This window comes from Poecilia mexicana, unplaced genomic scaffold (assembly GCF_051168715.1).
Source record: "Poecilia mexicana isolate PSO_F unplaced genomic scaffold, ASM5116871v1 scaffold_8, whole genome shotgun sequence".
Classification (NCBI taxonomy): Eukaryota; Metazoa; Chordata; class Actinopteri; order Cyprinodontiformes; family Poeciliidae; genus Poecilia; species Poecilia mexicana.
Genome location: NW_028263377.1, coordinates 25,700,228 through 25,714,645, shown reverse-complemented (window position 1 = coordinate 25,714,645; position 14,418 = coordinate 25,700,228). Strand labels below are relative to the sequence as shown.

The window sequence follows — 14,418 nt, the reverse complement described above, 5'->3', positions numbered from 1 at the left end:
GAGCCACTTTTTATTTTGAAGAGTATATTTTAGTTCCCAGCAGTTTTTAGTTTTGATGCATTTAGTTCATTTCAGAAACATTTTTTATTTTGAAGTGTTGATTGTCTGAAAGACTTTAGATTTTATTTACCCAGTAGGAACATTGAACCCATGACCTTGGCATTATTAGCACCGTGCTCTGACCAGCTGAGCTAACCGGCCATACACAATGTTCAGTTTCCAAAGAAATACGTACTTGATCTTAACAATAAAAATTTGAGAAAACTAATCGTGTTCTACAAAACCAATGTGTATAGTATTACATTTTTAGGGTTTTTTTCTGTGTTAATTTTATAGATTTTTGTTTTGAATTGGCCAATATGGGGCTTGAACCCATGACCTTGGTGTTATTAGCACCATGCTCTGACTGACTGAGCTAACCGGCCATACATGCTGTTCAGTTTCCATGGATCTAAGAAATACATACTTGATCTTAACTGAAAATTTAAGAAAAGTGCTGATATTCTCTTGTTTTTCAATATACATAATAGTTGATTTTTCAGCAAATTTTGATGTGTTGATTTCATTTCCCAGCAGTGTTTAGTTTTGAAGTGTTGATTTTATTTCCCAGCAGTTTTTAATTTTGAAGTGTTGATTTTATTTCCCAGCAGTTTTTAGTTTTGAAGTGTTGATTTCATTTCCCAGCAGTGTTTAGTTTTGAAGTGTTGATTTCATTTCCCAGCAGTGTTTAGTTTTGAAGTGTTGATTTTATTTCCCAGCAGTTTTAGTGTTGAAGTGTTTAGTTCATTTCACAACCATTTCTTACTTTGAAGTGTTGCTTGTCTGAAAGACTTTAGATTTCATTTGCCCAGTAGGAACATTGAACTCATGACCTCAGGTGTATCACCACCACGCTCTAACAAGCTGAGCTAACCGACCTACCTTACATAGTGTTGAGTTTCCATGGATTAAAGAAATACGAACTTGATCTTAATGAAAATTTGAGAAAAGTACTCATGTCCTAATGTTTTTGCAAATCAATGTGTATAGTATTCAAATTTCTAGGTTTTTCTTTATGAGTTAATTTTATTGATTTTAGTTTTGAATTGGCCAATATGGGAATTGAACCCATGACCTTGGCATTATTAGCACCACGCTCTGACCAGCTGAGCTAACCGGCCATAAACACTGTACAGTTTCCATGGATCTAAGTAATACATACTTGATCTTAACAATAAAAATTTGAGAAAACTGATTGTGTTCTACAAAATCAATGTGTATAGTATTAAAATTTCTAGGGTTTTTTTCTGTGTTAATTTTATGGATTTTATTTTTGTATTGGCTCATAGGGGTATTGAACTAATGACCTTGGAGTTATTAGCACCACGCTCTGACCAGCTGAGCTAACCGGCCATACACAATGTTCAGTTTCCATGGATCTCAGAAATACATACTTGAGCTTAACAATGAATTTGAGAAAAGTGCTCATGTTCGAATATTTTTCAGTATCAATATATATACCAACTTATTTGCCAAATGTATTTTATGTTATTAAAACTGTAGTTTGGAATTGGCCAATATGGGAATTGAACCCATGACCTTGGCGTTATTAGCACCACGCTCTGACCAGCTGAGCTAACCGGCCATAAACACTGTACAGTTTCCATGGATCTAAGTAATACATACGTGATGTTAACCAAAGATTTAAGAAAAGTGCTGATATTCTCATATTTTTCAAAATCAACATACATAATAGTTAATTTTTCAGCAAATTTTGATGTGTTGGTTTCATTTTCAAGCAGATTTTAGTTTTGATTTGTTGATTTTATTTCCCAGCAGTTTTTAAGTGTTGATTTTTTTTCAGAGCCACTTTTTATTTTGAAGAGTATATTTTATTTCCCAGCAGTTTTTAGTTTTGATGCATTTAGTTCATTTCAGAAACATTTTTTATTTTGAAGTGTTGATTGTCTGAAAGACTTTAGATTTTATTTACCCAGTAGGAACATTGAACCCATGACCTTGGCATTATTAGCACCGTGCTCTGACCAGCTGAGCTAACCGGCCATACACAATGTTCAGTTTCCAAAGAAATACGTACTTGATCTTAACAATAAAAATTTGAGAAAACTAATCGTGTTCTACAAAACCAATGTGTATAGTATTAAATTTTTAGGGTTTTTTTCTGTGTTAATTTCATAGATTTTTGTTTTGAATTGGCCAATATGGGGCTTGAACCCATGACCTTGGTGTTATTAGCACCATGCTCTGACTGACTGAGCTAACCGGCCATACATGCTGTTCAGTTTCCATGGATCTAAGAAATACATACTTGATCTTAACTGAAAATTTAAGAAAAGTGCTGATATTCTCTTGTTTTTCAATATACATAATAGTTGATTTTTCAGCAAATTTTGATGTGTTGATTTCATTTCCCAGCAGTGTTTAGTTTTGAAGTGTTGATTTTATTTCCCAGCAGTTTTTAGTTTTGAAGTGTTGATTTTATTTCCCAGCAGTTTTAGTGTTGAAGTGTTTAGTTCATTTCACAACCATTTCTTACTTTGAAGTGTTGCTTGTCTGAAAGACTTTAGATTTCATTTGCCCAGTAGGAACATTGAACTCATGACCTCAGGTGTATCACCACCACGCTCTAACAAGCTGAGCTAACCGACTTACCTTACATAGTGTTGAGTTTCCATGGATTAAAGAAATACGAACTTGATCTTAATGAAAATTTGAGAAAAGTACTCATGTCCTAATGTTTTTCCAAATCAATGTGTATAGTATTCAAATTTCTAGGTTTTTCTTTATGAGTTAATTTTATTGATTTTAGTTTTGAATTGGCCAATATGGGAATTGAACCCATGACCTTGGCGTTATTAGCACCACGCTCTGACCAGCTGAGCTAACCAGCCATACACAATGTTCAGTTTCCATGGATCTCAGAAATACATACTTGAGCTTAACAATGAATTTGAGAAAAGTGCTCATGTTCGAATATTTTTCAGTATCAATATATATACCAACTTATTTGCCAAATGTATTTTATGTTATTAAAACTGTAGTTTGGAATTGGCCAATATGGGAATTGAACCCATGACCTTGGCGTTATTAGCACCACGCTCTGACCAGCTGAGCTAACCGGCCATAAACACTGTACAGTTTCCATGGATCTAAGTAATACGTACTTGATCTTAACAAAAATTTGAGAAAACTGATTGTGTTCTACAAAATCAATGTGTATAGTATTAAAATTTCTAGGGTTCTTTTCTGTGTTAATTTTATGGATTTTATTTTTGTATTGGCTCATAGGGGTATCGAACTCATGACATTGGAGTTATTAGCACCACGCTCTGACCAGCTGAGCTAACCGGCCATACACAATGTTCAGTTTCCATGGATCTAAGAAATACATACTTGAGCTTAACAATGAATTTGAGAAAAGTGCTCATGTTCGAATATTTTTCAGTATCAATATATACAGGTGCTGGTCATAAAATTAGAATATTGTGATAAAGTTCATTATTTTCCATAATGTCATGCTAAAAATTAAATTGTCATATATTTTAGATTCATTGCACACCAACTGAAATATTTCAGGTCTTTTATTGTTTTAATTTTGATGATTTTGGCAAACAGCTCATGAAAACCCAAAATCCCTGTCTCAAAAAATTAGAATATTATGAAAAGGTTCTCTGAACGAGCAATAAAAATAATCATCTGAATCAACAAAGTAACTCTAAATACCTGAAAAAGATTCCTGAGGCCTTTAAAAACTCCCAGCCTGGTTCATTACTCAAAACCGCAATCAGGGGTCAGACTGCTGACCTGACTGCTGTCCAGAAGGCCATCACTGACATCCTCAAGCAAGAGGGTGAGAAACAGAAAGAAATTTCTGAACGAATCGGCTGCTTGCAGAGTGTTATATCAAGGCACCTCAGTGGGAAGTCAGTAGGAAGGAAAAAGTGTGGCAGAAAACGCTACACAACGAGAAGAGGTGACCGGACCCTGAGGAAGATTGTGGAGAAGGGCCGATTTTTCAGTATCAATATATATACCAACTTATTTGCCAAATGTATTTTATGTTATTAAAACTGTAGTTTGGAATTGGCCAATATGGGAATTGAACCCATGACCTTGGCATTATTAGCACCGTGCTCTGACCAGCTGAGCTAACCGGCCATAAATACTGTACAGTTTCCATGGATCTAAGTAATACATATGTGATGTTAACGAAGATTTAAGAAAAGTGCTGATGTTCTCATGTTTTTCAAAATCAACATACATAATAGTTAATTTTTCAGCAAATTTTGATGTGTTGGTTTCATTTTCAAGCAGATTTTAGTTTTGATTTCTCAGCAGTTTTTAAGTGTTGATTTTATTTCAGAGCCACTTTTTATTTTGAAGAGTATATTTTATTTCCCAGCAGCTTTTAGTTTTGATGTGTTTAGTTCATTTCAGAATCATTTTTTATTTTGAAGTGTTGATTGTCTGAAAGACTTTATTTGCCCAGTAGGAACATTGAACCCATGACCTTGGCGTTATTAGCACCACACTCTGACCAGCTGAGCTAACCGGCCATACACAATGTTCAGTTTCCAAAGAAATACGTACTTGATCTTAACAATAAAAATTTGAGAAAACTAATCGTGTTCTACAAAACCAATGCGTATATTATTAAATTTTTAGGGTTTTTTTCTGTGTTAATTTTACAGATTTTTGTTTTGAATTGGCCAATATGGGAATTGAACCCATGACCTTGGTGTTATTAGCACCACGCTCTGACCAGCTGAGCTAACCAGCCATACACAATGTTCACTTTCCATGGATCTAAGAAATACATACTTGATCTTAACAATGAATGAGAAAAGTGCTCATGTTCGAATATTTTTCAGTATCAATATATATACCAACTTATTTGCCAGCTGTGTTTTATGTTATTCAAACTTTTGTTTTGAATTGGCCAATATGGGAATTGCACCCATGACCTTGGCGTTATTAGCATCACGCTCTGACCAGCTGAGCTAACCGGCCGTATACACTGTTCCGTTTCCATGGATCTAAGAAATACATACGTGGTGTTAACTGAAGATTTAATTTATCACCTGAGTCATCACCCGGTTGACTGGAAACAATGTGTCTCTTTCCACAGGCGATAATAACTAGCTCTGACATCATCTCCTGGCGTTTATTTTTATTCTTTTTTAGCTGAATGAAACCAGTTCATAAAACATATCCAATTACAGCCAAATCCTATCAAACACTCATTAAAAGTGATATTTTGTTGTATCTTTAAGAACTAAATATGCCAGAAGTTTACACCGAATAAAACATTTGTTTTCTCTAAAATTAAATCAGACTGATTTTTTCTTATTGTAATTCAGTTAAAATTTTTAGTAAATGCTACAAAGCTTAGTGAGAACATTTGTTACAGATTTTTTAATCATCTTTCAGAAGTTTAAATGCATTTGGTAATATCAAGGATTATTGGCTTTGGGTAAACAGTTTGGCTTTCCTTCCACAAACTTCTCACAATACGTTTCTGGAGTTCTGACCCATTCCAATTTATAATTATGGAATAAATAAATAAAATCAAAGGCTTTGTAAAATAGATAGTTAGTTATACTTTCACTCGTATTTTACTAGGCAAGTTTTGTCTGAAGATACATCCGATTCATGAATATCAGCACAGATCAAGTTTCAGCCACAACTTTCACATCTAAAATAAGACTAAAAGTTGAACGTTTGTCTCCTTCACATGTTTTAATTCAAACATTATAAATGATGTGAAGCAGGGAGTCTGCTGCAGGACACTGATTCACATGTACAGGTGAGCTGGTCAGTGTGACAGCATCGCCATGGAGACAATGACAACATAAATATTTTAACTGAGATCAAGGCCACAATGTCTCTGTGATACACATATCATTAATAAACCAAGTGGCATTTAACACAATATGTTCATAAACAAGAGCAATGCAATGACTTTACTCTGATAAACAGGCCGATATAAAACCGTGACGTCGGACTCATCTGGACCCGACAACTAAGGATATACAACTCAACTACACACTGGAGCCCACAAAATAACACAGTTAAATACATAGAAACACACTATAACACACACCGGTAACATTGTGATACACACTAGTATACACACTGCAATGCAAAGAGAAATACATATTTTTTGTCTGTTTTTACTGCATGCAATAACACATCACTGCAAAACACTAATTCATGTAAAAACACATTGCAACACACTAATATACACAGTAACACACTGCAACATACACATCAACCAATCAAGTTTATTTGTGCAGCATATTTCTGGAACAATCGGTTCAAAGTTCTTTACATCGTAAAGAGGTAAAAAAAAATAAAATAAACAAATAAATAAAAAGTAAAAAATAAAAAAAAAATACAGTCGACAATTGAGAAACCAGTGACAAACATTACATTTTGATCATAATCAAAAATCAAATATAATGGAAAATTTTCCTTTTATTATGGTTCAAAAGTAACTCTAAAGATGGGATTTAGCCTAGATTTAAAAGAAGTCAGTGTTTCTGCTGTTTTGCAGTTTTCTGTAAGTTTGTTCCAGATTTGTGGTGCATAGAAGCTGAATGCTGCTTTTCCATGTTTGGTTCTGGTTTGGGGATACAGATCAGACCAGAACCAGAAACCAGAACAATGTAGTAACACACTAATGCATCTAGTGACACACCAGTACTCCCACTAACATCTGAATCAACCTGAATAAACCTGAAGATGATAATAAACCAGTTTTCAGCATTCGTTAGCTGATAGAATAAGACCTAATTAGCATTTCAAGCCTAAACCTTTGTGCAACTGCAAAATGAAATTGTGAATTTAGTCCCTGATGTGACACAACATCTCTGTGTTCCCACCAGGACCTAATTGGGTAGTGTTCGAGTCGGCCCAGTAAGCCGGTTTCAGTGTGTGATTCTCTCCATTTCCTGTAGCGCTGAATAAATTCAGAACCATGTGTGATGCAAGTCTGATCAACTGAACATCTGTGAATAAATTCACACATCTGAGGACGAAAACATCAAACATCCCAGATTAACTCCGATCTCATGTTTTCCTGATTTCATTTCACAAGCCAGAGCAGGAGAGACATTTACTCTTTCCTGATTTTTACTTTGACAATATTTAGTTTTAATCAGAGGTGAGTAAAGTACCCAAAAATTGCACCCAAGTAAAAGTATCACTACTTCAACATGTTTTTACTCAAGTGAAAGCAGAAAGTATCCGTCCAAGAAATGACTCAAGAGTAAAAAAGTATTTGGTAAAAAGTCTCAAATACTGAACTGATCAAATTATCAATCATTTCATATGTAAAAATTACATCATCAGATGTAAAGCTAATTTCTACTTAGCTTGAAATATTAAGCTAAGTAGAAATTTTGGTATTTTAAGGACCACAACGGTAATTCATAAGTAACAAAAAAATAACATCAGGCAAAAGAAAATGTTTCCAAGAAGACACAGAAGAAGAAGAACGTCCTTCACAAAATGTGAACAAAAGTTGAACGTTTGTTTACATTTGGCCTCAGATTTTAGCGGTTGTAGGATTTCTCTTTTGTGTTTGGTAAAGACCACGAGTCATTTATTTCTCTCGCTAGCGCTAGATTCCTACATTTATTTTGGCTCTGTTTACCCAGAATCCTGCTTTTGGAGTGACCTCTGACCCAGCCCAGCTTCTCCCCCAGACTTCACAACCTGTCACAATAGAATCAGAATCAGACTGAGGTATGACTCCTCACTCCAGAAACGTCACTTTGCAGTTCACTGGAAGTCACCATTTGACCTTAAAGTATGAAATCTAAAGTTTGGAGGTTGGAATCCACTTCTATGCTCCACAGATCTGGAACAGACTTCCAGAAAACTGCAAAGACGCTGGAACCCTGAGTTCTGGAACACTGATATAATATATTTGCTTGACAATTTTGATGGTGGCCTTTGCTAAAATGTAATGCTTCTTGCTTGTTTCATAATTGATTACTGTATTGTTTTCATGGTGTAAAGCACTTTGAACTGCCTTGTTGCTGAAATGTGCTGTACTAATAAACATGACTGATTAATTGATTGATTTTTTTGTCATCTTTCAGGAAGCTAAAAGAGATAAAGCATATATATGCAATTTGGAAATGACATTGCATTGAAACATGCTAATTGCTTCAATAATTAATTACTATGAAAACCTACGTAAAATACGACTTCATTACTTAAATGGTTTGGATGTCAAAAATATTTGGAAATGTACAAGTAGCAATGTGGAAGTGTTTGTGAATATACTAGGAGATGTACTGTAAAAATATGGAAAATTTCAGTTCACAATAACAAAAAAACTGTTGAATTACAGAAAAATTCTGATGGAAATTCTGTGAAAAAAACAGAAAATATACTGGCAGAAAATTACAGGAACATTTTCTGTTTCTTTTTTTTTTTTACTGTGTAGCTATAAATTTGGGATGCAAGTTGACACAGAAAGTTACAGGAGACCAACATTTCTATCCTAGAAATGTAGGAAAAATTCTAAATGCGTCCTAAAAATGTATTACATTTTAACTTCACTGCATTAAAAACAAGTTTGTAAGACTATAAAAGCCACTTCAACATCACCTGTTAGCATTTTAGTGTCTGGATCATTTCCACTGATGCAAACTCAACATCAAAACTTGTTCTGCCAAGTAAAGAGATTTCACATTTCTCTCTGTTCAGCGTTAAACTCAACGCGAAAGCAGGCACCTGAAACTCCACAACCCCGTTTCTACAGCACGGGTCAGTACAATACTTTATGGCCTAATGTGTTCAGGAGAGTATTTCCACTGCAGGTTGGACATGTGATATGGTCAAGAAATATAAATGAATACATGAAAAAGAACAAAATGTTTTTATTATTTCATCAGTGTGGTTTGTTCTTTAGTTTTATACAATGTAGCAGTCGAAATGTTGGAGGGTTTGGATGGAGCCGGAGCAGCTTGGAGAACATCGTGTCTGGAGCGGGGTTTCCAGCTCCGACCTGCCTTTAATGCTGCATGAGGATCACTGGAAGGTGTCCATGTTAATGAGACCAACACAGGCCTGTTTGCTCGTTTCATGTTTCTGCTCATGAATTTAAGCATCAAACTTTCAGCTATAAAACCTGAAAACTCTGAGCTGGAACGTCAGAACGCCCAGCAGCCCAACTGAGATCAGATCAAGCAGAACCACAACTGATCCCACATCAGCCATGGACCGAGGTAAGACCCGGACATTTTAAATGTGTCAGGTTGCTGTGAAAACTCTGGTGATGGTGCCGCCGCTCACCTGTCTCACCTGTGTCTCCCAGCCATCCTCCTGCTGTCAGTCATGTGTCTGGGCGTCTCCTCTCAGCCAATCACAGACAGCCAGCGGCTGTTCTCCATCGCCGTCAACAGAGTCCAGCACCTCCACCTGCTCGCTCAGAGGTTCTTCTCTGAATTTGTAAGTCTATGGAAGCTCTGAAGGACAAAAACTGCAACCATCAATGCAGTTACACTGCAAAAACACAAAATCTTGTCAACAAATTTGGGCTTTTATTGTAACTATCTTTATATACTTGAAATAAGACAAAATTGACTTAAAACAAGATTTAGGAACTTGATTTCAGTCAATAATTCTTTGATATTGATGAAAAAGTTCTAGATCCATTGGTAGATTATTTCAGTTTCCCATGTTATAAGTGAATTAATCTAAAACTTTTTCATCAATATTAAAGAATTATTTACTTAAAACAAGCTCATATATCTTGCTGAAAAGTCACTTGTAAGTTGGTTTTGTCCTACTTCCAGTGTACTGACATATTTGCAGTAGAAACCAGGGTAACACTTTATTTGAAGGGGTGTGCATAAGACAAACATGACACTGTCATAAACATGACATAACACCTGTTATGAACTTGAAGGAGTCTTCTTGAATGTTTATGACTATTGTCATAAGATCTCAATTGGTAAATAATGGTGTTTTTATTGCAAAGTTGCACTAAAAGTCCATTAAAAACTTCAACTTGGCATTATTCAGTAAATAATGACACTTTTAATGCAAAGTTCCATTAAAAGTGGCACTAAAAGTCTATTAAAGGTGTCATTATTTACTATTTACTGAATAATACAAAGTTTATACTTTTAATAAACTTTAATGAAACTTTTAGTGCAGTTTTGCATTATCAGTGTCATTAATTAACAAATGACAACAGTCTCAGTCTTCTGCACACTGCTGCAAATAAAGTGTAACTGCAGCGGAACCAAAAATACTTGGTAAGATTTTGAGTTTTTGCAGTGTACAGTGTCTATGGCTGTGACTGATGTGTACTTCTCTGTGTACCTCTGTGTACTTCTCTGTGTACCTCTGTGTATCAGGAGAGTTCCCTGCAGACGGAGGAGCAGCGGCAACTCAACAAGATCTTCCTGCAGGATTTCTGCAACTCGGATTACATCATCAGCCCCATCGACAAGCATGAGACACAGCGCAGCTCCGTCAGTACACATCGCAGTACTACACAGTACTACAGAGTACTACACTTCCCTACAGGGAATCACAGTTCTACACAGTTCCAAAAAGAACAACAGAGTACTACACAGAAATATACAGTACTACATTTGAATAGGACGACACAAAACTACAGAATACTACACAATACTACACAGTACGATGGAGTGCTAAACAGTTTCAAACAGTGTTACATAGTTCCAAATATTAGAACAGAGTACTACACAGAAATATAGAGTTGTACACTTAAATAGTACTACATAATACAACAGAGTATGGCTTACTTATATACAGTGCTGCAGAGTATTGCACTGTACTACTAAAAACAATAGAATACTACCAAGTATGGGTTACTACAATACAGTACTAAACAAAACTACAGAGTATTATACAGAACTGCACAGTATCAAAGAGTACCTGATAGAACTACAAAATACTATGGTGTACTACACTAAACCTCACCATGTGATAGAGTACTACACAATACTACAAATAATTATAGAGTGCTACATAATATAACACTGTACTATACAGAACTACATAATAAATACCATGCAGAACTACAGAGTATTATGCTGTACTATGGAAACATATGGCAAAATACTACGCATAACTACAGAGTTCTACTCAGTACCACACAGTACTATAAAGGGCTACACAGTAGCAAAGAGTACTACATAGTTCCAAACAACAGAACAAAGTACTACACTTGCTAAGTATTACACAGTAAAATGGAGTATGGCTACTACTACAGTAAACAAAACTACAGAATAGTATTACACAATGCCAAACAGTAGTAAGAGGAACTAAAAAATACTCTGATGGAATACACAAAACCTCACTATACTACACAGTACTACAGATAATTATAGTGCTACACAATATATAATTGCGCTACACATGCCTTCAAGACAACACACAGGGCAAATCTGACCCACCTCCACCGGGGGCCCGCCTGTCAGATACTGAGAAGGGCAAATTAACCCACGAGCGTGCACTACGTTGTCAGACACCGCCACTGATTGTTGTCAAATAAAATGGGGGGAAATAACATTTTGACCCCTGGATGATTTCAGTTTGGGGATTTTTAGCCTCGGTGCAAAAAGCTTCGACACCCTGATTTAAGAACTGCAGCTTGGGTCCATTATGAACGGTTCTGAATCTGGTGGTAGTTGGTTCTAACTTTGAATCCGTTGTGGATCTGCTTTGCACTGATTGGTTGCAGGTTCTGAAGTTGTTATCAATCTCCTACCGCCTGGTGGAGTCCTGGGAGTTTCCAAGCCGATCTCTGTCCGGAGGTTCTGGTCCGAGGACCCAAATCTCCGCCAAACTGACGGACCTGAAGACGGGAATCATGCAGCTGATCAAGGTGAGAACCATCACTGCAAAAACGCAAAATATTTAAAAGTATTTTGGTCTGGTTTCTTGTACAGATACCTTATTACACGTAAAATAAGACAAAATAACCTTATAAGTAAATGAATAATTCCTCAATATTGATGAAAAAGTATTTGTTCTTTTGGCAGATTATTTCACTTTTAACATGGAAAGTCTTGTTATAAGTAAAATAATTACTTTTACATCAATATTAAGGAATTATTGACTTAAAACAAGCTGCTATATCTTGCTGAAAAGTTACTTGTAAGTTTATTTTTCTCTAATTTCAAGTGTAATACATATTTGCAATAGAAAAATACTTGGTAAGATTTTGTATTTTTGCAGATATTAAAATTGTCAGACGATTTTTAAAACCTGAGCCCTCCCAACATGAGGATCAAAAGTATCATAGATTTGGTCGTTGAGACACATTACACGCCAACCAATTTCACTCACCAACACTGAAAAATGTTTCTGTGAACCAGCTTCTTAAAAAAGACTAATTTGTTCCAGATCATTTTATTCTTCATGACTGTCATGACTTCATGACTCTGTTTCATAAGTTCCTCATGAAACAGAGTGACTTCAGTCAGAGGCTTCTTCAAATGCACTGTAATACAGACTGCTACAAGATATCTATTTTGCCAACAGTCATCACTATTTATTAACTATTTGAGGAATTTGAATTAATATGAGTTACAGCAACATTTAGTTTTCCTTTGGGATAAATAAAGTATTTTTGAATTGAATTTGAATTAGTTTTGCTCAAACTGTAATTTTGATTTCAGAATTATTCAAATCGAATTTATAGTTTGAGCAAAACTAATAAGATTAGTTGTAAGAAGTTAGTCATTTTTTAAAGTTGGTTCAAAGAAGCTTTTTTTCAGTAAAGATTTTAGATGGGAAATCTTGTTTACTCTTTTGAAGAGTAAACAAAAATGTCTGCCTGGGAAGAAGTAATGCTGAAAGTTTTCAGACTATATTTAACAGAAAAAAATCTGATGTTCTGACATCATTCCAAGTGGAGCAGATCGCTCTTAACACCGAGCTTATCTTAAAATGCTATTCCAATAATCGGGAGTACTTAAAGCTACAGTAACTTTTATAAAAAAATATTTTTTTTAGATATTTGTTAAAACTGACATCATGTTCTGACAGGTAATCTGTAAAAAAAAATAGTTTTCCTCTGCCTTCTCTCAGTGCTAACCACAGAAATACGCCACTCGTTCTGAAATAACCAATCAGAACCAGGAGGAGGGTCTTAACGCTGTCAATCAAGCTTATGTAAACACTCCTCAACCCTCCCCCTGTCTCTCCACTATGTTACAGCTAGCACAGCCTGTCATGAATGCTAAGGCCAATTAGCATGATGACAGATACATAGTTTTCCTGTACGCACTGCCATTAGCAGTGCATACATGAGCCTAACTGCCAGCGCTAAGACCCGCCTCCTGGCTCTGATTGGTTGTTTGTGACCAGGAGCATTGCATTTGTGCAGATCGCTAAAATAGCTCAGTGAAGAGGTAGAGGAGCGCGATTTTTTTCAGATTATTTGCCTCATAGCATTCTGTCACGACAGACATTTTCAAAATAAAAGTTAATACTGCATCTTTAAGATGGTCAGATGAAAATTGGCATACAAATCTTGCATCAGTCATTACTGTCTCTCTGTGAACCTGTTATCTGAGAAACTGACCACCTGAGCTTGCAGGCCAATCAGGACGTACCAGAGATCTTTACTGACACCTCAACCCTCCAGTTGGCACCTTATGGAAACTATTATCAGAGTCTGGAAGCTGACGAGTCGCTGCGGAGAACCTACGAACTGCTGGCATGCTTCAAAAAGGACATGCACAAGGTAAACAAAGAGTTAAAGGAAGTCACTGTGATTTAACAATGACACAATGATGACAGCAACAAGGAAATGATTGTTCTTTCAGGTGGAGACTTACCTGACCGTGGCAAAGTGTCGACTCTCTCCAGAGGCAAACTGCACTCTGTAGCCACGCCCTCCCGGATTAAGCCCTGCCCCCTGTAGTAGCGTAGATTCTGCTTGGTGGTGTGTTGTTCCAGCTGAAATTCTGACCTTGCTGTGATGGAAGCTGCCAACAGGAAGTGATGTCACAGCAGTCATAATATGTAAAATAAAGTGTTGTCTGTGTTGCATTTATCTCCTGTTGTTTTCTCTGACTGTTGAGGATCATCCAGATGAAAAACTGCAAAAAACTTTACACAGATCACCTGAAATAGAGCGCTCCTTCTCTGGTTTTAACAGAACTTACTATTCAAGTCCTGATTAATTATTAAAATCTGATTTATTATCTGCAAAAGTCACAGTTGAAAGACCCATTTTTGCCCTTAATTCATCCAAATACCTCTGGTAGCAATGCATAAGAATATATTTTAAAAAGTCATCAGAATTTTTTTGCTTTTTAATAACAAGTGCATCTATAAGAGTTGTTAGGTTGGACAGTGCAATAGCACTCAATGGCATAGAGTAGCACTAAAAGTAGAAAGCATCCGTCCAAGAAA

General features: G+C 35.9%; 1 protein-coding gene and 8 non-coding genes across 9 annotated transcripts; 1 reads left to right on the top strand and 8 right to left on the bottom strand.

Annotated features, from left to right (window-relative positions):
- Positions 1–351: 351 nt before the first annotated feature.
- trnai-aau (transfer RNA isoleucine (anticodon AAU)) lies at positions 352–425 on the bottom strand. The gene has a single exon. It is a non-coding gene; the product is annotated as a tRNA-Ile (tRNA).
- Positions 426–1,086: 661 nt separating this feature from the next.
- Positions 1,087–1,160, bottom strand: trnai-aau (transfer RNA isoleucine (anticodon AAU)). Its single transcript has one exon. It is a non-coding gene; the product is annotated as a tRNA-Ile (tRNA).
- A 390-nt stretch (positions 1,161–1,550) lies between these two features.
- trnai-aau (transfer RNA isoleucine (anticodon AAU)) lies at positions 1,551–1,624 on the bottom strand. Its single transcript has one exon. It is a non-coding gene; the product is annotated as a tRNA-Ile (tRNA).
- A 569-nt stretch (positions 1,625–2,193) lies between these two features.
- On the bottom strand, positions 2,194–2,267 carry trnai-aau (transfer RNA isoleucine (anticodon AAU)). Its single transcript has one exon. It is a non-coding gene; the product is annotated as a tRNA-Ile (tRNA).
- Positions 2,268–2,817: 550 nt separating this feature from the next.
- trnai-aau (transfer RNA isoleucine (anticodon AAU)) lies at positions 2,818–2,891 on the bottom strand. Its single transcript has one exon. It is a non-coding gene; the product is annotated as a tRNA-Ile (tRNA).
- Positions 2,892–3,049: 158 nt separating this feature from the next.
- On the bottom strand, positions 3,050–3,123 carry trnai-aau (transfer RNA isoleucine (anticodon AAU)). The gene has a single exon. It is a non-coding gene; the product is annotated as a tRNA-Ile (tRNA).
- Positions 3,124–4,084: 961 nt separating this feature from the next.
- Positions 4,085–4,158, bottom strand: trnai-aau (transfer RNA isoleucine (anticodon AAU)). The gene has a single exon. It is a non-coding gene; the product is annotated as a tRNA-Ile (tRNA).
- Positions 4,159–4,706: 548 nt separating this feature from the next.
- On the bottom strand, positions 4,707–4,780 carry trnai-aau (transfer RNA isoleucine (anticodon AAU)). The gene has a single exon. It is a non-coding gene; the product is annotated as a tRNA-Ile (tRNA).
- A 4,492-nt stretch (positions 4,781–9,272) lies between these two features.
- gh1 (growth hormone 1) lies at positions 9,273–14,056 on the top strand. Its single transcript, XM_014974317.2, has 5 exons — positions 9,273–9,465; positions 10,380–10,496; positions 11,735–11,878; positions 13,598–13,744; positions 13,827–14,056. Exons 1-5 carry the CDS (start codon positions 9,352–9,354, stop codon positions 13,887–13,889), a joined length of 585 nt encoding a protein of 194 aa, XP_014829803.2. The 5' UTR covers positions 9,273–9,351; the 3' UTR covers positions 13,890–14,056.
- Positions 14,057–14,418: the final 362 nt, after the last annotated feature.

Excerpts from the sequence above, each read along its gene's own strand:
- gh1 (XM_014974317.2), top strand. The coding sequence starts at position 9,352 with ATGTGTCTGGGCGTCTCCTCTCAGCCAATCACAGACAGCCAGCGGCTG. Across the intron at positions 10,497-11,734 it reads ATGAGACACAGCGCAGCTCC|GTTCTGAAGTTGTTATCAAT; the intron begins GTCAGTACACAT and ends GATTGGTTGCAG. Across the intron at positions 13,745-13,826 it reads TCAAAAAGGACATGCACAAG|GTGGAGACTTACCTGACCGT; the intron begins GTAAACAAAGAG and ends TTGTTCTTTCAG.